This window comes from Papaver somniferum, chromosome 5 (genome assembly GCF_003573695.1).
Source record: "Papaver somniferum cultivar HN1 chromosome 5, ASM357369v1, whole genome shotgun sequence".
NCBI classification, from domain to species: Eukaryota; Viridiplantae; Streptophyta; class Magnoliopsida; order Ranunculales; family Papaveraceae; genus Papaver; species Papaver somniferum.
In genome coordinates this window covers 202,887,493-202,914,479 of record NC_039362.1, presented here as the reverse complement: position 1 = coordinate 202,914,479, position 26,987 = coordinate 202,887,493, and the positions used below count along the sequence as shown (strand labels likewise).

Here is a 26,987-nt window from a genome sequence, read left to right as displayed (position 1 = left end):
GATGTCCATAAAGAATCTCAGTCGTTAGAAACCCATCCTCTGGTTGATGTGGTTTGCCCAGGCTATGATCCCCAGATTGACTTTGTTTTCCCACCAAAATTTTCCCAATGTGGGAACTTTATTTTAAATGTGTCGGTATTAAGTTTTGAGACTAAACCTAATCTTTAGGAATTAGGGTCGACACATTTTAAGGAAGACCACCTCTTTCACTGTGGTCAACTATGTAAGTCATATCTGATTGACTTAGAGGATCCGCAATTATTTAGGTTATTACTTCGTGATTCTAAGTTCGTATTTGAGTTTTTACAGACTCTAAGACCTAGTGATTCGGATCCCATCTATGAAGAAACGCAGCCAATGAAAATATTCTATTTAGACCCTTTCATAGAACCTGAACCTGAACCGCAATTAGCGATAGTTTTCAGGAAACTAGGTAAGGGCATGCTTTTCTTGTCCATTTTCTTGGTTCACTGCAGTTTCCTATGGTCAGCTCTATTTGGTTTTGAAGACCCACAGTTATTTCGACTGTTACTTTATGGTTCGAGTTGACCAATCCTTTTCTAAGTCTGGCTGAAGACTTTAAACTTAGCACTTCTTGGGAGGTAACCCAATCTCATGCAACACGGTAATATCCTTCCTTAACTCTTTTGCTTCAAATAGTAACCGTTTCTCCTTGTTCATGCTTTTAATTTCATCTTTAGAACATTGAGGACAATGTTAGATTTAAGTTTGGGGGTAGGGGAGAAACTTTTTAGTTGCAATTAGTAAACTCCAGAGCCTAGAAATTTATGCCTATTAAGGTTTGCACTAACCAATCTAAGTGGATGGGAACATCTTGGTTATAGGAGTTGAGGAACCAATCTGATTAGATGGAAACATCGAAAGAGTCTATTCATAAAAGCACAGAGCTCAGGTGTTAGAAATAACATGATAGTTGCACCATATCTCGTTGAGTCCTTTTCATTTCTTTTTTATTTTTTTTCATTTTAAACTATGTTTCTCTAAATGATTAGGTGGGGCACACGATTCAAGTTGTTACCACTGCTAGGGTGAATTAGAGTGACTGAGTTACTAAAAAAAAAAGACCGGACCAGTTAGACCAATCGGAATAAGTATTAACACTTGAATAGCAATATGCGTGTGTTCTCCCTGTTTCCGTCGCCTAAGCAAGCGTGGAATGCAGGACCCGTGGGAACTATCGTGTAATCTGCTGACAAGAAGCATGCGCTTAGATCAAAAAGATCTATTCATGCCGTTAAGTTTAAAAAAATGGTTATTGTTCTGTGTAGTCAACTGGTGGTTCCCTTGTATTTTCCAGTTTGTTGATCTAGATTTAAGTTATTGACCACTGGTTCCCTTGTATATGCCAGTTGTGTTGATATTAGTCAGACCGGTATCTCAGTCCAAGGTAAAAACAAAAGTAATTGGATAACCTTAACCAAACGCTAATTTTTTGGATTCTAATTCAATTCCTTGGATTCCTAGGAATACAATTCTTCCAACCAAACGAGCCCTTAGGTTGTAAAGGACTTTAGCTAAGGAAATCAATTACGTAGAGCCTTTCGAGGTTCAAGAGACGTAAGGAGCGTGACTGTAACTGAATTGCTTGGAGTGTAGATTTGGTTTCAAATAGTTCCAGTCCGAAGTCTGATAGTAGGCTAGTGCCTGTAGATGGTTAATATAGTTTGGTGTTCAAATCTGGACGAGGTCCCGGGGTTTTTCTGCAGTTGCGGTTTCCTCGTTAACAAAATTTCTGGTGTCTTATGTTTTTCTTTTTCCGTATTATATTGTGTATCTTTATAATTGGATTTACGCAGGTTGTATGTATTCAATCTTAGTAGACACGTCCATCTAATTGTGATCGGTTATGATACGTATTTGTATCTTGAAAGATAGATAACAAGTTTAATTACTTGACAGAATTCCGATTGGATTATTTAGTGACAACAATATTGATCTTGGATATTTATTTTTGAGATCGTCCAAGTACTCTTCTTAACAATCAGGTTCATGGACTTATTATCTCATACATACTGATAGAGAAGATGTGGAGATACAAACTCTATATACATATTGTCAAGAATCATTAAGTTGGTCTACTTGCAATTGTATTAGGTTTTGTCCAAACAGGTTGCCGCATTTTCACATTGTTATCCCAATACAGATGTTGCACACAAATATTGGCCTTCCTCACGGGATTTTATCAGAAGAGAGCTCGATTGTACGGAATTATTTTTTTAACAAAGTGTGATTATTTTGTTGTACTAAAAAGAAAAGAAAAAAAACGACCAGTTTTTTTTTTTATCGCGAAGGACCAAATATTTACAGGAACGGTACTATGAATTTTATTACAATGTACCGATAACATGATAAATTTACTATATATTTTCAGATAGTCCTTCCTCCGCCCAAGTTATATAAACGATATGTAATATTTTACTTGTTCGCTTGGCCAAATTCCAATTTCCCGATGAAATTTTCGATAATTGTCCACCTTATCAAAAATACTAAAACTTATTTTAATATTGAAATTCCTTATTATTTATTCAATATCTTTCATCGTTACACTAGGTGAATTTTTCATATCCCAAATTTTGCATTCGGAAGATTAAGGGTTAAATTATGAAGAAAAATGAAAACTTATGAAACATGGTTATTTCGTAATCTAGATAAATCATCTCCCTCGCTTATGTAACTTGGACGGAAGAAGGAGTAACTGATATAATTTTTATCTTATCGACCTTCAACTTTGGTAATAGTGACATTGATGCTTGAGTAGAAAAGTTTTTTAAAATCATCTGATGACGTCTGGTAAGTAAAAGGAGGTTCTCCCGAAGATGGACGGTCATTTTCACTGCTAAGCATGACATCCACTTCCATCATGGTAGGCCTATCTACTGCTCTATTCTGGACACATAACAGCCAATATGTAAGCATTCCATAACTTCTAATGGACGATATATATCATCTAAAGCCTAGTTGATAGACACATTTTTGTGTCTAATTTGTCCTCAATGTCCGTATTGTTGAAATTCTATTTTTGTACTAATATTGTGTTTTATGTATTTTTAGGAAATAAACATTTTTGGAAAGATCTGCTCGAAAAATTATGTGGGGCATCCCCGGAGGACATTTGTTATTCGGACTCTCATTTTGGTTAAGGGGCAACCCAATTACTAAGGGGCACATCATTTGGGCATTTGCTATTTACACTCCACAGACGATTAGGGGCACTTCATCTCTTTAAATTCAAAAACTTTTTTTTGGCGGAAAATGAAGTTCTCAACTGTTTGAGTTTCAATCAACAAAATGAAGGTGTTTTAGGGAGATTCAATCGCTCAAACTTGGTAGGAAGATGTGATATGGCATGAGGAACACATTATGGGCAGTGGGTTCGATCAGAAGTGGATGGAAAACGCGTGATGATCCTTGAGCCCAAAACAGAGCACGTGCACTGCAACACGAGCAAAAATGGAGTTCTTGTGTGCATGGAAGAGTCCTACTAGCGTTGGAAGAGTGTTGAGGCGTGGAGAAGACATTTGGGAGCGTGCAGGATCAAAGTTAATGCGTGCATGGGATTAAAATGGAAATTTTTGTTATTATTGGCAGCCGAGAATATTTGGATTAAATGGAGAATATATGCAATCAATGGTCGGATTTTTAGCTCCAATTCACTATAAATACAAGGAAAAACAGTTTGGAAAAGGGGGTAGATATTTTTGGGAGCTAGAGAGAGCTAGAGAATACGAAATCAGAGTTTAACAAAACTCTGTTTCTGCTGCTGCATGAAGATGAACACGAAGAACAATAGACTGTAAGAGACTGTCGTTCTTCAACAGTGACAACGACAGTGGAGTGTGGGTCGTAGTTTCCCAAAGACTACAGCATTTCATATGTATCGTTCTTGTGTGACGCTTCCTGTGGGTCGCACATTAGCTGTTTACACCATTTTCTCTTCTTCTCATCATTTGTAAACCATTTTTGAGCCATAATAAATTATTTTGAGAGCATTTATACTATGATGAGCTAATTCCCTCGTAACCAAGGCAATGGAAGAAGCTATTCACGCAACATAAATGGGTAACTATTTCATTTAATTATATAATTCACCTAATCGCTGCTTTTGCAGAGTTTTAAATTGTTTGAATGATTGTCTTAATTATTTGTTATTCAGTTTGATAGGTTATGCTTGGGTTAATCTCTTGATAATCTATGCTTAAGGTTTACAAATAATGTTTGAGAATCTGTATGATTGATAGTGAATTAAAGATAAAAGAGGACTTAAGAATTGAATAGAGTTTTGAAATATTTATCATTCAATTTTGCATAATAGTGGAATCTAGTGTCTTGGTTACCTCTCGCACCCATTGTTAATAATTTTGTATATAATTTTATTAAATCTTTAAATTTAACCTTCACAAGTCCGAGAGTTTGAACCTCATTACTACAACTTCATAAAAAATCATTAATCACTTGTCAACTATCTCCGACCATCTTCCTATATTCCAAAGGCTCCAAACCGGAAACATAAATTACAAATACTTAATAAATTGAATCCCGAGTACAATAATGCGAAACTTTGTGGAGTATACATGTGAGATTACATGGAGTAAAAGGTTTAGAGGTCCTTCCATATCATATAAGTTGTTGTTCTTTTTACCGCTCGGGATCTCTAGCATCAGTACCCCAAAACTAAAGACATTTGATTTTCCCGAAAATATCCCTCCCGTTAGATACTCCGGAGACATATAACCACTGCATTCGATTGTAAAGACACATTAAAAATAAAATTAACATTCTGAAAATATACTAACGATTAAGAAATTATGCAATCTTACAATGTACCAACAACCCTGGTGGTATTTTCTATTGTCCGGTTGTCGTTGAATATTCGTGCATGCCAAAATCTGAAAATTTTGCGTCCATATCTTCATCTAACAGAATATTACTAACTTTGAAATCTCTGTGTATAACTTTTGATTGAGAATCGCGATGAAGGTAAAGAAGTCCTCGCGCAATCCCTCCAATGGTATTGAACCGTGTATTATCCCAGTTTAGACATGCTTTTTCCTTTAGATCTGCCAACAATAGAGATCTTGAATTAGACGCGGTAGAGAATAGATAGCTATGAATTCATATTAGTTGGAAGATGTAACTAATTAGTTTGACGGCATAATTCAGAATGTCTAACATGAACAACATTTGAGAATGATCCTTTGAAAAATCGAAAAGAAATATACCAAGTAGAAACGCATCAAGGCTTTTGTTGGGCATGTACTCGTATATTAACATCTTTTTGTCTCCTTAAATGCAACAATCCATCAATTTTACAAGGTTAATTACGATGTTGAAGTTTGGAGATCAATATAATCTCATTCTTGAACTCTTCAATACCCTATCCAGGGCTTTGTGACAGTCTTTTCACTGTTATTTCAATTTTGTAACTTACCCTGAAAACCATCCTCCAGTACACATTAGATGATTATTGTTCATTAAAAATGTACAACAAATATATGAGAATTGTAATAGTTATATATTATGTTTAAGCGTACCTTGTAAACGGTCTCAAACCCCTCTTCTCCCGATTTATTTGTCCAAGAAAAATTATTTGTAGCAATGGCTAAACAAGCAGGATCAAATATTTGCAGCTCTCGTGTTTCTTCTTCATTTTTACAATCATTAAAAAAGTTTGTATGTAGAGTGATGTCGTTGTGTCTAGCTTTGGTTTTTAAAAAATCAGTCAACGCCCTTTGGAGTCGTTTCAATTTTCCTGAAAACTTATGAACAGGGGAAGAAAATGAACATATAATTAAACTCAACAATTCATCGGTACAACTAGGATGGATTTATTGGTCATGGTCACTCCAACTTACCTTTTACACTAGCCTTATTCCTCTTGAATAGATAAATGTATGCTATTACACCTACGAAAGTTTCCACCAATATGAAAACAAGCAAGATGATCTTCCAAATTATCATTTTTCTCTTTGTGACTGAACGTACTGAAACATCAGCACAAATACATACTAGGCATAATGTTAAAACATCATTATTTTTGAGGATCTACAGTGAGATCACCCCACATGCAGATCCATGTGTCTAAGTAAATAAAAATGATGCAAGTATAAAAAGAATAATCAATAAAGAATTACTTATTGTTAAGTTTTGAACTCAGATCATTGACATTTTACTTAGAGACTTTATGATGCTTATAAGTTGTCAGTTCTGGTTAGTCAAATCAGTTATTCTGGAGTGACATGTTTTATCATCATTACAAAATATGTAGTTACATTCACTGACAATGATATTGTTAATGTGGGTTAACATGTTTTATCATCATTACACAATAAGTAGTAACATTCACTAACAAGGATATTTTGTTTTAACACATTAATATCAAGATTACTAATAGGGGTACTGGTTTACTTGGGGGTGTACCAAATTCTATATAAGACAAAACATCTTATACCTATAACATAGTACACCCCCAAGCAAACTGGTACCCCTTTTAGCAACCATGCATTAATATGCATTTGGTTATGGTTTTTAATTATTCTTAGATTCACATTTTTTTAATTTTAAAATATATCTTTGTTACGAAGATTCTCCTGGAAGTAAGGTTTTTGTATTGGCACATTCATCATAAAACATATCAGCAAATTACATTAGAACTTAAATATTAACAGCCTCTGGATTACTAAATTCTATTAATTTAACAAAATTATCGATAAACTAATAAGTTATTAAATATTGAAACATTTCAAATTTAAATAAAAAAAAAACTTAAGAACTTAAATCCTAAAAATAATGTACTAATAAGGATATTTAATTTTATCACGTTAATATGAACTTGGTTATTGTAATTATTTTTAAATCTAGAGACTATTTTTTTACTAAACAAATATTTGTTACAAGGATTCTCCTAAAGTAAGGTCCTTGTGTTGGCATATTCAACCTAAAACATATCGGGAAATTATTGTAAAATTTAGATATTAATAGTCTTCAGACTACTACATTCTGTTAATTTAGCGAAATATTAAATTAACAATATATTTATAATCTATTAATATATTGAAACATTTTAAATTTAAATTTCTAATAAAATAAGACTTAAATCCTAAGGAAAGGAATCCGGGAATGAAATTCGTCGTAGATTCGATTTCTCGTGAAGAAACAATTTTATCAATAGTAATTCTAAATTAGTTTCTTGAACAATATAAACAATATACTCCGGAACTTTTTAAGGGATTACAAAAATTTAGAGATGAAGTCCAATACTGTATAAATATGAATAAGAAATAACAACGGTGCATTCTTATTTTAATAAGGATTAATGATGTAGTGTTATTATAATGACAAACATTTTATTCGATGCATATGCACCGGAATGTGTAATCTGCGGCTGTTAAAGTTGCATTCACAGACCAGATTGTAACCGCAATTGTCAATTTTTAATTTTCTCAGGTAAATATAATTTATAAATTTTGTCGGGACTATCACATAATTTCAATCATTCTAAATGCTATTGTCTTGCAATAACTATTAGAATTACGAAAGCTAGAGAAACTCAATTTAAACAATTTAGAAATTCATATGCTCATACAACAAACAAACTCGCCCCTTATGTGTCAATGGTCTTATACTTTTAACTTTGATATGTCTCCTAGGATATAACGATCTTTCTCTGGTGAACAGAAAGCACTCAAAACTCAAGGAAACGACAATCAAACTCAGTGTTTATCTTTCTCAGTACAATAGCTATAATGAGAGCTAGTGAAATCAAATTGTGATGTCTGATTTTATTATTTTAGAATGAACGAAGAATGTGATTGATATACATGATTGATGAATCTTAGAAGAGAACAAAGAATCTATTCATCAAAGGTCACATCCTTTGGAAAAGTCTCTTCATGGAAAATCACATCCTTTGAAAGAGTTTTTACAAATTCAAATCGAAAGATAATAAATCTAGACCCACCAAAAAAAATCTCTTGAGAAGGGGTTCTAACGACAATTTGCCTAGTCCTTAAAGCATTGTGGTAAGTGCTAGGCGGAGTGTGGATCTCCCACTTTCTCTGTTGAAAGAAATCTCATGAAGGGACACAACCCTAGGTAGTTTTAACTAATGTTTGTGTTTTAAAACCTCGTTTAGTAGGGGGTTACTTAGATTAATTATGGGCTAAGAATTCCAATCCTATCCATGGAAGGTGGATAAGGGGTGTCTAAATATGTGACACGTGTCATCCTAATAATATGTATATTTTCTATTTTATTTTTATTTTTAAATTCTTTTTTTCGATAATTTTGTTGAATGTTTTTTATATATGGTTTTCATGAAAACAAAATCTCAGTCATCAAAATCACGACCATAACGACTCTTTAGCTTCTGATTAATGAAAAAAAGAATCGTCATGATCTTAAATTTCAACCATAACAATTTTTGTCAATCTTCATACCGAAATAAACTTCTATAAATATAATTATAATCGTCACTAGTTCTATATTTTAATCATAACAATTCTTTTAACCCGTCACGGTTCTTATTTACAAACAATAGCGACTCTTTTAAGCCGTGATATATAATATATATTCATGGACCATGATGATTCTACTCGTGTCGTTATGGTCTTAAATTTCAGCCCTGACGATTCTTACCGATTTCGAAATAGAGATGAACTTGCATAATTTTCCATTATGGTCGGCATCATTCTAAATTTTAACCATGACGACTAATGACTATTGACAGTAAAACGTAAATAAATTAACAGTCTTGGGACTGCTAAACTCTATCTGTTTAGCGAAGTATCAATTTATTGATAAATTAATATTATTAAAATATCTAGAAATTCTAATTTAATCCCACAGAAAATAATGTCCTTAAAGGAACTAATATTGCAGCTTCATCACGAACAACATATGTTCAACAAAAATCAGTTCCCAACATTGTAAACTTTTCCACAAAAAAGTTGAGATGTACAAGTTGAAGATGAAGACATTAATGAATTTGGGTGATATTTAAGGAGTTGAAACTCAGTATTCAGATGACTGTCGACATTTAACTGGACTATCCGTGTGAAAATGTTACCAGTACAGAAATTCTGACAGACAAAGAGATTAGTAAGAGTGTTATATGAAATCACCGTAAGAGGATCATAGTTGTGTTGTGGAGCAGCTTATTCGTGAAGGAACAATGTTATCAACAGGAAAAGTAAATGATTTTGTCCTACATTATGAAAACGCATTTCGAAATTTCTAAGGAAAGTACAAAAAAAATAGAGATGAAGTCCGATATAGTACAAAAGTGAACAAAAAATAAACAACATTGGAGTCCTACTCTAACAAGGCGACTAATGTAGTGTTATTTTTATTATTATTAGTTGGGACCTATTAAAAATTTAGAAAATTTATCATCTTATAAATTTAGCAGGGTTATTTAATTTAGCACATTGGCGAAAGTATTTATTGCGGATTAAGTTATCAAAGTTCTACTGTAATCTTAAAACAAAAATTGACCATGAAAATTTATCACAGTTTAAAATTATAGACCATGACGACTCTTTAGAATCGTCATTGTACAAATTTAAACCATGATGATTCTTCACAATAATTGTTGACTTGATGAAAAGTCGTCATGGTCATAATCTAATATCGTGACGAATTTTTATATAAATCTGGGTATAAAATATCAAAAATTTAAAAAAAAAATTTAAAAAAAAAATTTAAAAAAAAATTAAAAATATAAACCCTAATTAAAACTAGTAACCGTTGTTACGGTGGGAGGGCCGACCGAAGAAGAATCTGAAGATGGGGTTTGTCTGCGACTACTTTCGCCTTGTTTCAGAAAAATTGATACTTTCGCCTTGTTTCAGAAAAAAACGATACTTTCGCTCCGTTTCAGAAAAAGTGATACTTTCGCTCCGTATCACTTTTTCTGAAACGGAGCGAAAGTATCAGTTTTCCTGAAACATAGTGAAAGTATCATTTTTCCTGAAACGGAATGTGAAAGTATCACTTTCCTGAAACGGAAAATTGGTCGATCCATGGACCCAACATGATGTGTTATGCATCTTTTGTGGTGGTTTGCATAATGGGTATGTATTCAATTTTCGAGATTTGTGCCTAAAGTGAGAGTATCACTTAGATTTCACAAAAAAATGACCATACAAAGGTCTTCCCTCGCTTCGCTCGGCACAATAAAATTAGTCCCTAATTAAAATAAGGTCAAGTAAAACTATCTCTAATTAAATAAGGATTGATTAACCATTAATAAAATTATATGGATAATGGGCTTTAGAAATCACTTTTAGGTTTTGAAAGGATGTGCTATTTTTAAAAAAAAAAAAACTTTGGAGTGTTATCCCCGACTGTTGTGGTTGTCAATTTGATTGTATCTGAAATGCCAGTGACTGTAGGGAGTAGTCACTGCATGTGACTACTTGGAGTCCCTTGTTACAAGTGTGTTAATCTATGTGTTAGTTGGTTTTTATCAGAAACTTAATATTTATATTGTCTTTTTAATTTAGCGAGGTGATTAATTTAGCGTACTAGCTCGACTGACGATTTGTTTAATGAATTTATCAGAGTTCGACTGCACATACCTTCGGTTATGGGTGCAGGGCTGAGTACGGGACTACCGATATCGTAAGCTGAGAGTTTGAGATAGAGATTTCCTGCTACCATCTGATTGTTATTTGACATTCAACATATCTCCATCCCATAATTGACACTCAGAGTTTCGGTAAGCATAAGCATTGCAAGTACATGTACTTTCGCAAGCCATTTTGCATTCTTCGACGCCATTGACTTGTGGAGAATGGGGATTCTCCGGCAGAGGTTGACAACGCGCGAAAACACATCTTATTCCCACACTGCAAAGAAGTATTCGTAACAAACAAAGTTGTAAAGTTTAGGTCCGTGGTTCGAGTCTTGCTAGCCTCCTCCTAGCAAACTTTTCTTTTTCTATTTCACACCGAGTTTGTTGTATTTTATGAGATGGGTTTGGGCAAGGACTACTTCCGACACTTTGTTTGTTTTTTCATCATCTGAGTCGTCTAAATCTGACTGATATCATCGCACTCATCTGGATTTGACTCGAAATATTTGTTTTTTAGTCATATCTGACTCATCTAACTCAAAAATATATGAGTCAAGTTTTAGTCCCATAAGTCAGTGGTATTTAATTCCCTGACTCAAATAAGTTCGAGTGATGGGTTAGATCGAAATAAAAAATAAATAGTCTGATATCTGACTCGACACGAGTGAGGGGCTGAGTCAGATTCAGACGCAGTGTCAGCAGAAAACAAACACACTCTTAGTCTCCTAGCTGCAGTTCTTTCACCTCTAGCAAGATCTTGCTAGTACAACATTTCATCATCTTTGTTGCAAGAAAAATTACTGCAGAGGAATCTACTTTAAACATATGTTATATTTGAGAAAATTTGTTTCTTTCGGAAATTTACAAGATCGGTATGATGCTATGATTATTATTTTTTTCATTACAAGGTATTGACAACAATGAAATGGCCACAAATAATGAATTTAGTACAAATTTGAAAGATAGTTGATATATCTATTATGCTATCGACCTTCAATCTTGGTAAAACTGACATTGTTGTTTGAGATCAGTACTGAGGATGTTGGGTGAGTAGTAAATGGAGGTTCTTTGGGAGATGGACGATCAGTTTCGCTGCTAAGCATGAGATCCACTTCTGCCATGCTAGGCCTGTCCACTGCTCCATTCTGAACACATAACAACGCTATATGTAAGCATTTCATCACTTCTGATGGACGATATGCACCACCTAAAGCCTCGTCGACAATCTCGGGCCACCTTCCTTCATTCCAAAGACTCCAAGCCTGAAACATAATTTCAAAATATTTAATGACTCAAATCCCGAATAAATCAATAGAAATGAATCTGTGGAGTAAATGCTCAATTACATGGAGTAAAAGGTTTAGAGGCCCTTCAGGATCATAGAAGCTGTTATTCCTCTGGCTGCTTAGGATCTCCAGCATCAATACCCCAAAACTAAAGACATCTGATTTCTCCGAAAATGTGCCTTTTGTTACATATTCTGGAGACATATAACCACTGCATTTGATTGTGAAGACAATTAAGAACAAAAATGAACATTCTGAAATTACAATGAAGATTAAGTGGCTAGGCTGTGCTTACAATGTACCAACAACCCTGGTGGTATTTGCTATGGTCTGTTTCCCACCGAAAAATTCGTGCCATGCCAAAATCTGAAATTTTTGGGTTCATGTCTTCATCTAATAGAATATTACTAACTTTGAGATCTCTATGTATAACTCTTAACCGAGAATCACGATGCAGGTAAAGAAGCCCTCGAGCAATCCCTCCAATAATATTGAAGCGTGTATCCCAATCTAGTCGTGCATTTTCCCTGGGATCTGCTAACAATACAGAGATCTTTAATTCGGAATATTTAAGATGGACAGCCTTTGATAACGAATGGAAAAGACATATACCAAATAAAAATACATCCAGGCTTTTGTTGGGCATGTACTCATATTAGCATTTTTGCGTCTCCTTCAATACAACATCCCAGCAGTTTCACAAGGTTACGGTGTGAAGTTTGGAGATCAATATAATCTCGTTCTTGAACTCTTCAATACCCTGTCCGGAGCTTTGTGACAATCTTTTCACTGCTATTTCCTGTCCGTTTTGCAACTTACCCTATAGATCCAATGCACATTTGATGTTCATCGTTAACAAGAAATGCACAATAAGCTGACAACCATCACTATATTGAAATATTATATGCAAGCATACCTTGTGAACTGGCCCAAACCCCCCTTCTCCCAATTTATTTGCCAAGCAGAAGTTATCTGTAGCAATAGCTAAACAAGCAGGGTCAAATATCTGCAATTCCCCCGTTTTCTTCCGTTTTACCATTGTTAAACAAGTTTGTATCCAGAGTTACATCGTTGTAGATATCCTTGGTTTTCTAAAAATCAGGCAACACCCTTTGGAGTTGTTTCGGTTTTCCTGCACAATCATGAACAGGCGTAGAAAATGAACATATGGTTGAACAAGGTAATTTATCAATACTAGGCTGGATTTGTGGGTGATAGTTCCTTGGTGTTCTGATAAGATGCAATATCCTAGCAAACAAAAGAAGAGAACGTTTATTTACCATTCCTACTAGTCTTATTCCTCCTGAACAGATAAATGTATCCTAACACGCCCATCAGAGTTGCCACCAAAATGAAAACAGGTACAATGACCTTCCAGATTCCTGTCTTTCTCTTTCTGACTGAAAATATTGAAGACATGAGCACAAATTCAGGTTAGGCATATCAGCATAAGGTTTTATCGATAATGTTACATACCTTGAGCGGAACTGCGGATTTCTGAAGCTGAAAGTTTGAGATAGAGATTCCTGCTCTACCATCTGACTGTTGTTTGACATCCAACATATCTCCATCCCACAACTGACACTTAGATCTCGGTAAGCATAAGCATTGCAAGTACATGTGCTTTCACAAGCATCTTTGCACTCTTCAGCGCTACTGACTTGTGGAGAATAGGGATTGTCTGGCAAATTCGAGGTTGACATTGGCGAAAACCCATCTTTCTTCCCACACTGCAAGAAATTTCTTACACACCCACCAGTTGAATCCTGGAGATTCCAATCTGAAGGAGACCGTTGGATAAAACCGGGTAAGCAGTCGCACTTCATTGTGTCCTGGTTACAGTTGCCAAAAGGTCCACATACACCATAAACATCACAGATTTGTTCTGGTACAGACAAAAACAAATTCGCCTTCTTCATCATGTTTGTCCATGTATATTGCTTGAGTTGGCCAGAAACATCCATCACTATTCGATTAAGAATCGAACTATTAAAAAGAGTATAAGTTAAGTAACTCTCATTTACATTTGAAATGAAACTTTCATTGACAATGTAATTTCCAGTCATGTTCATAGGAATTAAAGGATATGATTCATTGATTTCACTCCACTCCCCAGTTGTCCAAACTTGTACTGATTTATTCCATCTTATAAAAGTTTGCCTTGTTCCAGGTTTAATTCTAGTGTGAAAATTCCTGGAGCTGGATCTTCTTGATTTCTCCATGAAGTAAGTAACCAGGTTTTCTTAGTGTTCTTGTTGAACCCAATTCTTCCACCAGGTAAGTAAGTATCAGTTGGGTAATCAAAACTCTGCCAGATGACAAGAGATGGATTAGACCCATCTCTTAAAACAAGATTTCCATCACGAACTGCTTCAGTTGCATCCAGAAAATTAGTAGACCAAATTGGTGGTGATTTCTCGGTTTGATTAGTTAATAATAGAATAAATATTATCTTGTTACCGTATTTAGAATAAGGAGAATGATCTCCGACTTAATTATTGTAATTCCCAAAAGATATTATGAGTTTTGATATAAAGTTGAATCCCGGAGAACATAACTCTCCAAGGAAACTATTCCCAAATCCAAGATGGTATCAGCCAACCAGATTCCTCTTCTAAAAACCTCACCCAATGACAGGAGAAAAGAAATTCCTTCACCCGGCTTTTGCCGTCACAAACATCAAAACCCTTATCCCTGTTATCCTTGATATCAAACAGGATGAATATTCGTCATGGGTTTTTCTATTTGAACTTCATCTTCAAGCGCATCGATTACTCTTCCTAATTGATGGATCGCAAAGACCTACTGATGTTGATGCCGGTACTGAAAAACAGTTGGATGCCCTCTGCCGTCAATGGATTTTCGCTACCATGACCAAGGATTTAATGCTCATCATTCTAAAGAAAGGAAAAACTGCAAAGGCGATTTGGGATCACCTTCAAACGCTTTTTCAAGACAACAAAGGCAGTCGTGCTGCAAATTTTGAGAGTAAATTTGTAAACCTTAAATTTTCTGATTGTGCTAGTGTTGATGATTATTGTGACAAGCTCAAATCTCTGTCCGATCGATTACATGATCTTGATTTTCCTATGAATGATAAACGCCTCGTAATCCAATTGGTGAATGGTCTTCCGGAGGAATACAATACCGTAGCCTCTTTTATAAACAATCCATGCCTACTTTTGATGCTGCACGATCCCAACTCCGTACTGAAGAAATCATACGCGCGCAGTATTCCATCGCACCTGCTCCAACTGCCCTCGCTGCTGCTGCTTCTCCCATGGACATAACCAGCTCCCGATCCCATCAGTCTTCTCACAGACGCCGACAAAAACCCCAGAATGGTGATCGACGAGGACCAAGCCCATCAACGACTTCCAGTGCGATCCCACCTTTGCTGCCGACTCCATCTCCAGCATACCCGTCGTACTGGCCTCCGTTTTGGTCCGTACCTCCCTACCCCTACCCGACTCAGTCTCCCTGGCAGCCATTCGCGTATCAACGCATACCACCTAGTACCAGCTTCCGCAACAATCCACGTGGTCGTTCCCCTAGCAGTGGACGTGGACAAGCATACATTGCTCCTACAACTGAGACATTGCAACCCACGGACATTGCCGAAGCATATAGCTCCATGCATCTTCACGAACCTGATGATGCCTTCTACATGGACACCGGGGCCACCTCGCATCTTACCGCGGATTCAGGTACTTTACATAACGTTTTCAATTCTAGTAATGTACGATCCATCTTAGTTGGCAATGGCAATAGCATTCCGGTTACGGCTTGTGGTACCAAGCTTATATCCCTTCCTTCTCGCACTCTTCAGCTCAAAAATACTCTTGTTGTTCCCGATATCATTAAAAACTTAGTTTCCGTTCGTAAGTTCACCACTGATAATCATGTATCTGTTGAGTTTGATCCTTCTGGTTTTTCTGTGAAGGATCTGAGTTCGAGGAAGACTATCCTTCGATGTAATAGTTCTGGGGAGCTTTACCCTATCACCAACTCTGCCGTGCCACCTACAAAATCATCCCAGTCTTCTCCCATTTCTCTCGCTGTCTGTTCACCAGATATTTGGCATAGCCGCCTTGGCCACCCTGGCAAGGCCATTTTAGATGTCTTACGCACAAATAAATCTATTCATTGTAATAAGAAAAATTCTTCTCCACTTTGTCATTCATGTCAAGTTAGTAAACATGTTAGATTGCCATTTTATGAATCTAATTCCATTACTTTTGCACCTTTTGATATCATACATAGCGATTTATGGACCTCTCCAATACATATCGATACCGATTATCGCTATTTTCTTATATTGCTTGATGATTTTACCAACTATCTATGGGTTTTCCCCTTAAAATTCAAGTCCCAAGTTTATAGCAAATTTTTGGAATTTCGTTCTTTCGTTCAAACTCAATTTGAACGTAAAATAAAATGTTTTCAATGTGACATGGGCCGTGAATTTGACAACTCTTCTTTTCATACCTTTGCTCGTGACAATGGTCTTGTTTTTCGTTTCTCTTGCCCCCAAACTTCATCCCAAAATGGCAAGGCCGAACGCATGATCTGTCGTGTCAATGATATCACCCGTACCCTTATGTCTCACGCTTCCGTCCCCCCCAAATATTGGGTACACTCTCTTCATATGGCAGTTTACCTACATAATATTCTACCCACCAAAGTCCTCCATTTTCACTCATCGGTGTCTATTCTTTATCAACGACAACCTACGTATGACCATCTCCGTACTTTTGGTTGTCTTTGCTATCCAAATCTCTCATCCACAACTCCTCACAAACTTTCCCCTCGTTCCACTAGGTGTGTCTTTCTTGGTTTTCCTCCCAACCACCGTGGGTATCGTTGCCTTGACCTTTCCACAAACAAAATTATTATCTCCCGTCACGTCACTTTTAACGAAAATGTCTTTCCCTTCACACATCTCCATCCAAATACTTCTCATAACGATGAGTCTTCCCCTTATCTCACTTATCTTTCGCATAGTCTCTCATACCCATCACCTACTGTCGCCCCCACTTCTACAATCCCTGGACCGTACACTCCTCCCCACCGACGGTCCACATCCTCTGCATCTGCTTCGCAGAACACTCAGCAAACTCCTCCTCAACGTCCCTTCAACTTCCCCTCCCCTATACAACAATCTCCTTGTCAGCCAACCAGCTCCTCGACTGCTCACCTCCCCTCCACTTCTTTCCAATCCACTCCATTGCGTCTCTTCAACTTCCCTTCCATACGTCATCCAGTCCTTCCTCCACTCCCTACAGAACCAACGTCTGCTCATCCACCCACTCCTACTTTCCCCACATCTGATCCGCAAGCTACTCCTACCTCTTGTACAACCACTACTTCCCCTCCACCTGCTACTACTTCCCTTACAACTTCTCCCTCCACTGCAAATGAAAATATTCCCACAACTACCCCTCCGCTCACCTCTGACTCTCTCCGTTCCCCTCATGCTCCTTCACGCCATGTGACTCGAGCTTCACGTGGAATTCACAAACCACTCCACCGTCTCAATCTCCATGTCCAAACTTTACGACATATCTCTCCAATTCCTCCTCTCACTTGGTTGCTCTTAGGGATATAAATTGGAACGCCGCCATGAAAGATGAGTACAATGCTATGTTGAAAACTAATACGTGGGAAATTGTACCACGACCACGTGATGCTCATGTTATTCGTTCCATGTGGCTATTTCGTCACAAATATAATGCCGATGGTTCTTTGCAGCGACACAAGGCTCGTCTTGTTGCTAATGGTAAATCTCAGCAGGTTGGGGTTGATTGTTTTGAAACGTTTAGTCCGGTTGTTAAACCTGCTACTATTCATACTGTTCTTACCATTGCTACTTCGAGGTCTTGGCCAATTCATCAACTAGATGTTAAGAATGCTTTTCTTCATGGTGATCTGACCGAGACAGTTTATATGCATCAGCCTCCGGGATTTGTGGATCCTGATTACGTATGTCGACTACGCAGATCGCTATATGGTCTCAAACAGGCCCCTCGGGCGTGGTTTCAGAGGTTTCCCAAGTTTATTACTAATTGTGGTTTTCGTGGTAGTGTGTGTGATCCATCTCTCTTTGTTTATAAATCCGGCTCGAATACAGCATACTTACTGTTATATGTAGATGATATTGTTTTGACTGCCTCGAACAATAGCCTTCTACACCGCTTCATCGATTTGATGAAACGGGAATTTGCCATGTCTGACCTTGGACCGCTACATCATTTTCTGGGTATCACTGTCACTCGATCATCTTCAGGGTTATATTTGTCTCAGTCCTTATATGCTAAAGACATCATTGCTCGTGCCTCCATGACACAATGTAACCCAGTTGCTACTCCGGTCGACACCAACTCCAAACTCAGTGCTACTTCAGGTCCTGCGCTTAAGGATCCTACACTATACAGAAGCCTAGATGGAGCTTTACAGTACCTCACATTCACCAGGCCAGACATCTCGTATGCGGTTCAACAGGTATGCTTATTCATGCACGACCCCAGAGAGCCTCACATGCAAGCCCTTAAGAGGATCATTCGCTATCTTCAGGGCACAATTCATCATGGTTTATTTATCTCGGTCTCAACTACTTCCGGATTAACGGCATACTCTGATGCTGATTGGGCGGGATGTCCTGATTCTCGCCGATCGACTTCGGGTTACTGTGTCTTTCTTGGTGACAACCTCGTCTCTTGGTCATCTAAACGTCAGGCAACAGTTTCTCGATCCAGTGCTGAAGCTGAATACCGGGGGGTAGCAAATGCTGTCGCTGAAACTACATGGCTTCGCAACCTCCTTCTAGAGCTTCATATTCCTCTACGACGTGCTACTATCGTATATTGTGATAATGTGAGTGCGATTCATATGTCTGGAGACCCTGTTCAACATCAGCGCACCAAGCATGTGTAAATTGATATACACTTTGTACGTGAACGCGTTCGTATTGGTGACATTCATGTTCTTCACGTCCCTTCTGAAAACCAGTATGCTGACATCTTCACCAAGGGACTTCCTCGTCAGCTATTTGTTCGTTTTCGGTCTAGTCTTAGCGTTTGCTCCTCTCCCGCTCAGACTAAGGGGGTGTAATAGAATAAATATTATCTTGTTACCGTATTTAGAATAAGGAGAATGATCTCCGACTTAATTATTGTAATTCCCAAAAGATATTATGAGTTTTGATATAAAGTTGAATCCTGGAGAACATAACTCTCCAAGGAAATTATTCCCAAATCCAAGAGTTAAGACCAAATTCCCGTTTTCCAAAAGTGTTAACTTTGAAGTAGAGGGATCAAGCACAGGTGTATCCCTATTCGCAACCCAAACAACAGTCTGACTCTGACCTGAGAGTTTTTTGTACCATATACTAATGTAATGACTCTGAGACTTACCTGGTTTGAAGAAACCCAGCTCAAAGTTTCCATCTTTTGATATAATTGTTTGATTTCCAGTTAATGATTCACCTAAAGTGATTCTGTCAGCTGCAAAAACTGGAACATGGGTTCTGAATGATAATAAGAAGAGAAAACACAGAAGAAGAAAACATGGGGTATAATTCTTTTGATTACTCATTTCTCCACAGGAACAAAAGTGATCAAAACCAGAAGACTATGGAATGATATCAAGTCCACCAACCTGAAACTTGGGGTTGTGACTTTGTGAGTGATCTATCTTTTTTTCTGGTGGTTGTGTGCTTGCAGACGTCTCTGGGTGTGGGGCTGTTTACTTAGCCCTCCATGTTGACAAGTGGGGCTTTGTAAGTAAAGACTTCAGCTTTGCTCATTGTTAGTCCTGAGTTAAACCCGGCTGCCGCCTTTTGAATTAGATTCGGGATTAACTGACTCTCCCAACCCTTCATTGGTTCCATAATTTTTGTGGAAATAGCAATTGATGACTATTATGCAAACAAAAAGCATTTGGTGGTTTGGCACTAAAAAGTTCAAATTCTCAGTAAATCAGGCTTTGATGGCAAGTGGGCACTGGAGACACCAACAGGAGAGGCATTCATTATGGAGTGATTCAAGATAAGATGGATGGAGCTGAGGAAGATTTGTGGCTGAGGAGTCTCCTAAACCTTAAGGAAGAGGAATATGGAAAGGAATCCAGAATAGTAAGCCTTGAAAAAAAAAATACAACAACAGATGGTTCATCCAGCAGAAAATTCACTCAAAAATCAATTCCTATAATGGTGCTTGGAAGATCAATTACAAGAAATTACCAAATGCTGAAGAACTGGAGGTTATAGCAGCTATTGCAAACCAATCTGGGACTTCTCCAACTTTACCTGACCTGAATGACTCGATTGTTTGCAGTTCAGGTAAGATTTTCTCTATCAAATAAGTTAATGGTAGTTATCTGATTTGGAGCATGTAACCCAAAAATACAGTTTTATGTTTCGTCTGCACTTCATAATGCCATACCAACTGTAGACAATCTCAACAGAAGGCGTCGCAACACCATGGAAAATCGGTGTTGCCTATGTGCAGAACACTAAGTAACAGTAAGTCATCTATTGAGGAACTGCAAATTTTCAAGACAGGTGTGGAACTCAATAACTTCATCCAAACCATTTGGCCTAGATTCTCTACACTTAACTGTACAGGTAAAATTCCTGCCTTACATTTTAATCTAAGAATCAGTGGAAAGGAGAGCACATAGTGCAATTACAGTTAATGGCATGCGAAATAACAGCCTATTCTCTTACAAAACCTCTATGCTAACTACTAATCCTAATATAACCAATCAAAAACGGAAAAGGAACCCAAAATGTTACAACAACAAAAAACAGGGAAAGGGTCTATTGCCTGTCACAAAGGACGAAATCATTGATGAAACTGTGAAAATCAGAGTCAGTCACTACCTTTGTGCTGACATTGGATGCTCCCTAATTCGCGACAAGAGGACTGAAACTTGCTCAGTAGCTAAATCTAAGCGTTCCTTCGACTTGGAAGACTCGGTGATAAGATTTGATACCATAGATTGCAGAGCTTGAACTTGGTCAGAATAATCGCTCAGGCCACCTTGAAGAGTCTTCGAGGGTACAGTATTATAGTACCTACACCAGCGAATCGGCAGATACGGTTCAGGAATTTGGAAGCAATTCATCGCTGAAAGAACCCGGAGAGCATGCCTGCAAACCACAAGGTGATAATCAGTTGGCCTCTTTTTAACACCGAACACAATCGAAACCAATCTCCCTGGTAACCGGCTCTACATATTTAAAGGTAAACTTGTCGATCTGACACACTTGTGTCCGTTTCAAACTTCTAAAGGTCCCCCAATCATATAATGAGTTTCATTGGCGCATGTCAACAGAATGAATATTCTACCATATTCCAGTACTCAAAAAACAAGTTCAGGTCCTGGAGTTACCTAGATATCCATATCCCAAGGAAACTAAACCAGACAGATAGGAATAAAAACCTCTAGAAAATACTAAATTTATCCTTTTCCTCTTATATACTGATTACTATGAGAATTAAATTCAAAAATCAAAACCAACACATCAAAAAGGTAAATCATGTAGGCAGATACGAAAAGAAATTAGTTGGCGGGTTCTGATAGTTCAATAACTGAACCAGGATTAACTCATTGGATCCTCTTACCTGCAGAGAATACCCGAGAACTCAAACTGACGACAGCCGCAGCTTATGTTACCCTGCTGAGAATTCCAAATCACTTTGTGGCCTCCTTCCATCTCTGTGTGGTGTCTCACAAGGAAATAACCTTCTTCCAACATAAACGATGCATAATGTGCTGCCAGAACAAGTTCATCTTGCAGCTTACAGAAGGCGTAAGGCGTGAGAACCGATGCTGCATGGGCTTCCATGGGAGCCCCTGTTTTTAGAAGAATGTTCTGGAGATTTTGTTGCATTATTTGTTGTTCCCCTGCTTGATCTTTGAAGTCGATCGCTACAGCAGCCTATTTAGTAAGGGGGAAAACAGAAAGATACCACAACAGTCAGCATTTTTATATCTTTGCACAAGCATGCACTATTAGCAAACATTTGAATACTGCATGAAGATTTTCGGTTTGAATGGAGAACCACGACGATTCCTAGTTTGATAAAAAATAGAAGAAAGTGAACAAATATTTTCTTTTCATATAATAAATACAACACATTACGGAAAATAGAATATGGATGTCGCTGTTGTAAACAGGACGAAAGAGAAAATGATCTGAAAACCAGAGCAGTCTGCAAGCAAGTCTGGTTTAGGCACAAAACAACAAGAGCAAAGCATATTATATCTAAAGATAACAAGCTATTGCCGTCTCTTTTCACATTTCAACATTAATTGTAATAGATAATCTCCATTCTCTCTCATATGCATATGCATTATAAAAAAAAATCTAAACGCTCTCACAAACAAACAAAAACTTCACCATGAAGATCATAACAATAAAAAGATCTCAAGCTTTATGAGAATAATATCTCAAATAATCAGGCATTCAGTTTCTACTCTAGACTCCCTAGAAAGTGAAAGAGAAAGAAGCATACTTGTTCAACGAAGTGTGCCAACCGAGTTTGTGCACTTAGAAATCGCTGGATAAAAGCATTAATTGACTTTGAGGGCCCAGTTGTTGTCATCCCTGCAAGAAAATGGTCTCTCAAGTACGGTAGCGCCCAGTGCATTCGCAAGGCAAACAAATTGGAGATGTGTCTATTTGTATGTAAGCCAAATGAGTTAACCATGCTCCCCCACCCTAGTTCAAAGTCCTCAATCATCTCCATATTATAGAGCCTATAAAACTCATTCTTCCACTCATTGTACCGTTCCCCCAAAACAGCATTAAACCAAGAAGGGAACTTTGCCACAATGAACCAAATGCAGAGGGCATGTTTAGTTCTCGGCATTTCCATCTCTATCGCATCTTTAAGTGAAACATTTTGGTCTGTCAAGATTGTTCGTGGAGGTTTTCCATTCATGAAGCCCAAAAATGCCTGTCAGTTTTGAAGAGCGATACAAGAGAGAGAATAAGAGTCATATTTTCTAACATACAATATAATGATGTTTCTAAGATCACGAAAACGACATCGGCAGTAGAACTCAGCACGGGCACAATTTAACACAACCACTGGATCAGTAGGGAAAACTTGACTCACTGTTTAGCCTAAGTACAATACTGGAAGCTAAACTTTGCCAAGTTATGACATTGGTTTTTCAAACTACTCAATTAAAGGATTTAATATGCTATATCCAATAATCGACCAAATGGTTAGTGTGTGCGAAGCAAGTTTAATTTGGCATGCCAGACCTCACGAACACAAGCTGAAAAGTGAAAATGATTCTAAAACCATTTACCTTTAAGGCCCAAGAGAATGAGCGAGTATTTTCTTCTCGTAGGAGCACACAGGCAAAGAAACATGGTGTGCCGTAGTTGTTCATGCCAACCCATATTCCAAGGGGCATGTCAAAGGAGGTTAAGCGATGTGTGGTATCAAACACTACAGCGTCGCCAAAGATATCGTAGGAAAGGATTGATGATGCATATGACCAGGCAATGTTCTCTAACCTCTCGTTCACATCAAGCGTGTACTCGAACCTGAAATTTTCATTTTCAACTGGTAAAAAGAAATCTTTTAAAGAAAATAACCACGTGTTGTGCGCATTAGAAGGCATGCCCACAAGCTCAATATAAAAAAAAAACTACGTCAATCTGAAATTGCTTTTCCATACCTAAAATTGGGGTCTTTATCCTTGATATTCCTACACATTCTTAGTAGATCAACGCTGTCATCGTCCTGATCGATTTTCTTTAGTGCTTGAAGTAGGTTCCTCACATCTTTTTCTGTGAATGGCAAGTATCCTGGTTCCACACACTTCTCAAGCTCCATAAGCCTCATCATTTGCTGCACAGATATTCCAGTCTTGGCAAACATGAAGATCCTATTCTTGTCAGTCTCGGATATTGTGCGGTAAGCAGGTAGGAAGCGGACCTGGTTAGGTTGCAACAATTCGTGGTTGTGGTGGTTGGTGAATCCTGTTACACGCCATTCAGCGACTCCTGAATCCATGTTCTTGCTGATTCGCATATATGCTTGGCATCCACACCTTGATGATTTGCGGTTCCGTTGAGGTTTACTCTCGCTTGAGGCCTTGATAGGAGTGTTACCAGCCCGGTGGCAAACAAAATACCTTCTTGTGAGTCCTTTGCCAACCCCATCTTTGCCTTCTGTCCTGTGACGCCTAATCGAGAAGCCACATCTCTTGGCAAATTCGCTGTAAAACTCATAGGCAGCATCATGAGTGACAAATCTTTGGCCAATATAAGGAGTTGCATCAACTGACGACTCTAGAGATAGCTCAATGCCGTGCGGTGATTCGTCAGCACTGCTGGCATCATCCAAAGACAACGATCTTTGGTCCGAGTAGTCCTCATAATTCTCCATCATCTGGTCTGGCTAGCTTCTCTCTTGATACGCCTTATTTGTTCTGGAAGACATGTAAAAATTTTCAAAGATTTATTCTCAATTAAGTACCAAAGATATAAGAAGAGAAATTAATACGGGCACTTTATTTACGCTTCCATAGGCCTCCCTATCAAAATGATAGGCATACCAAAAGTGGAAAACCAGTAAACCGTTGTTTCACTGGTCATTAAAATATCAAAATTTCCTTTCGATGATGACCAATTAGGAGTTTAGGTCTTCTATCTCCCAAGCTAGTGAACATACTAATCTAACAAACAGCAAATACTTTCACTAAAATATGGCCTATGGTCGATTAAACTTTCTCCTGGGATATCAGGAGATAAGTTACCTATAAAGAGGAGAGAAACAATAATGACGCGAAGCAAAGTATAACCTAGGGAAGTTAAAGGCAAGAAAGCCATCAAAAATAACTTCTGTTTGGTGGTATCCTTCTCTTAATGGCTGGACAAAAAGCAAAAGGTATTCTTTTCTACTCCCTCCGTTCTTTTTTAATAGGCCAGTTTCTATAAATAAAAGTTTCAAAAAAATAGGCCAGTTTCCTAATTGGGAAAGTCAAATGTTATTTTAATTTTTTGGGACCACTTTTCTCTTAACTTCTTTTGATGACAAGTGTCATGTGGACCACTTCACTTTACTTCTTTTGCTAACAAGTGTCATGGGGACCATTTCACTTCACTTCTTTTATTGACAAGTGTCATAAGGACCACTTTCAATGATTAGTTCTCTTAATTTCCTTAAATTTCGCTAAAAACAAAACTGGCCTATTAAAAAAGAACGGAGGGAGTATAAAACAATAAAACATACTGAAATGGGCGCCGGCTGGTCTGTGCTTCAATTGGCATCATTAAAGAAAATTGGCTGTGATTCATGCTATGCTACAAGACTTTAAAATAACACATCATGCAGATTGGGGTGGAATGTGACTCTGCAGCTCTGCTCTTCTGATTTTGGCTTCAAAAGATAAGTCTTAGGTGCCTCTGAAAGCTTATTGTTCACTGGGAAAAACTACAGAGAATTTGTGAAGACAGTGGATTTAAGGTTCCCTAGTAGAGAAGGGAATCTCTTGTGTTTATTTGCTGGCAAAGTGGGATGATGCTAGTACTGCCACCTCCGGTGGTTAATGATCCTCCTTCCTTATCTAGAATTATGGGAAGTGAAAAATCAGGTCAATCCACATATAGATTTTCTTAATTATCTATGTACCTGGGAGGTTTTGACTAAAATGTCATACTCCCGTTTATTTTCTTTAATCAAAGACTAAAACTAAATAAAAATGAACACTAATGGAAACAAACTCATTCCAAAATGATCATCATAGGTGTCAAAAATAAATTATAATAGAGAAAATGACTCCAAAGAAACTCCAACCTTGCCTGTGCTCTTTAGGCATCTCAAGATGATTTTAGTTTAGAATTATGGTTATACGAGAAAATCTAATTCCACTCTCCATTTCATTTTTGTCACGCATGCAAGTAAAAGTTCCCCTTAAACAAAAAAGCAATAGCCTATATTCTTTTGTATGAATCCAATTTGGTTTGTGTTTTGCAGTGTCATTTCAAGTTAAGTGAAGCTACCCCAGAGAATCTCCAATCTCTAAGTGGAAACCTCGAAGACAGTTCAACAAAATACATCTCATAATGAAACCTCCAGCAACTAAACAAAGTGCTATGAATCTCTACATAGATACAAACAGTGAGGAAGAAGGCCTTTGATACAGTAAAAACAAATGCCTAAACTAAACAGATTTTAAACCTAAAATTAACAGCAAGACATAGTGCATCTCAATAACAATAGAAATTAAAAATTACAAAGACAACCTAGTTAGATTAACCAATTTTGAGAAGATGAATTCACATTACCAGGAAACAATAAACTGTCACCAATTAAAAATCTCAACATAAAAATTAATAAAAATGAGAATAAAAAAAATGTTTTCAAATCTGACAAAAATATTTTGAATTAAAGAGAGAGTACCTGAGTAGAACCATGGAAGAAGAAAGAAGAGGGAAATGGTGATGAATTTTTGATTTGGAAAGTGGTGAACCCTAACGTGCGCAGGTATGCGAAGAAAACCACTCTCCGTTATCCTAAAGAAGAAGCCTCGTTTTGGACGATCTCATTTCACCCGTAAAAATACTACTGTTTTTTTTTGGTTTAGTAATAATAATATCCTTGGACTTTGACCATTTTGCCACTGTGGTTGAAAACTTCAAAGATGCAACTGAAGTAGAACTGATGAGGATATAAAGTTGCAGGGGTAGAAAGTGCTTGTGCTTTAAAAGAAAGAAGTAGAAGTCAATTTCAATGGTCAAAATGTTAAATGCAAGAATATGAGATGATGCTTCACTAAAGTTAATTTTTTTGTTTTTAGAAGATTTTGAAATTGTGTGGTATCGAAACATCCGCCTTGAAGCAGAAGTTATTTTCATAAATCAGAAATAGAAATATCTCGTAAAAAGTTATTTTTTTTTCTAGAAGTCATTTTGAAATTGTCTTATCGAATTTAACTTATGACTTCCGATTTTTTAAATTCGAAAAAGTAATTTTTTGAGGTGTATCCAAACATCTCCTGAAAGCAGAAGTTATATCTTGAAGTCAAAAACAAAAACATTTTACTTCACAAAATTTTAACCTTTTGCTGTTGGAAGTCAT

General features: G+C 37.2%; 1 protein-coding gene, 1 long non-coding RNA gene and 1 pseudogene across 2 annotated transcripts; all 3 read right to left on the bottom strand.

The window, feature by feature from the left end:
* Positions 1-2,733: 2,733 nt before the first annotated feature.
* Positions 2,734-12,901, bottom strand: LOC113280587 (annotated as a pseudogene).
* A 2-nt stretch (positions 12,902-12,903) lies between these two features.
* Positions 12,904-13,454, bottom strand: LOC113284343. The gene is made up of 3 exons (XR_003328107.1): positions 13,357-13,454; positions 13,161-13,280; positions 12,904-13,012 (listed from the first exon to the last, which is right to left on the bottom strand). It is a non-coding gene; the product is annotated as an uncharacterized LOC113284343 (long non-coding RNA).
* Positions 13,455-20,443: 6,989 nt separating this feature from the next.
* LOC113284342 (protein FAR1-RELATED SEQUENCE 11-like) lies at positions 20,444-26,452 on the bottom strand. The gene is made up of 6 exons (XM_026533779.1): positions 26,310-26,452; positions 23,581-24,336; positions 23,206-23,446; positions 22,401-22,844; positions 21,507-21,823; positions 20,444-21,031 (listed from the first exon to the last, which is right to left on the bottom strand). The coding sequence occupies exons 2-6, from the start codon at positions 24,294-24,296 to the stop codon at positions 20,758-20,760; spliced, it is 1,992 nt and encodes a 663-aa protein (XP_026389564.1). The 5' UTR covers positions 24,297-24,336; positions 26,310-26,452; the 3' UTR covers positions 20,444-20,757.
* Between the last annotated feature and the right edge of the window lie 535 nt (positions 26,453-26,987).

What these genes read in the sequence shown, in the direction of transcription:
- LOC113284342 (XM_026533779.1), bottom strand. Translation starts at nt 24,296, where the DNA reads ATGATGGAGAATTATGAGGACTACTCGGACCAAAGATCGTTGTCTTTG. An exon ending in CATTCTCTTGGGCCTTAAAG is followed by an intron (nt 22,845 to 23,205) that starts GTAAATGGTTTT and finishes CAAAACTGACAG; the next exon opens with GCATTTTTGGGCTTCATGAA. An exon ending in TTCTCGGGTATTCTCTGCAG is followed by an intron (nt 21,032 to 21,506) that starts GTAAGAGGATCC and finishes TGTGGTTTGCAG; the next exon opens with GCATGCTCTCCGGGTTCTTT.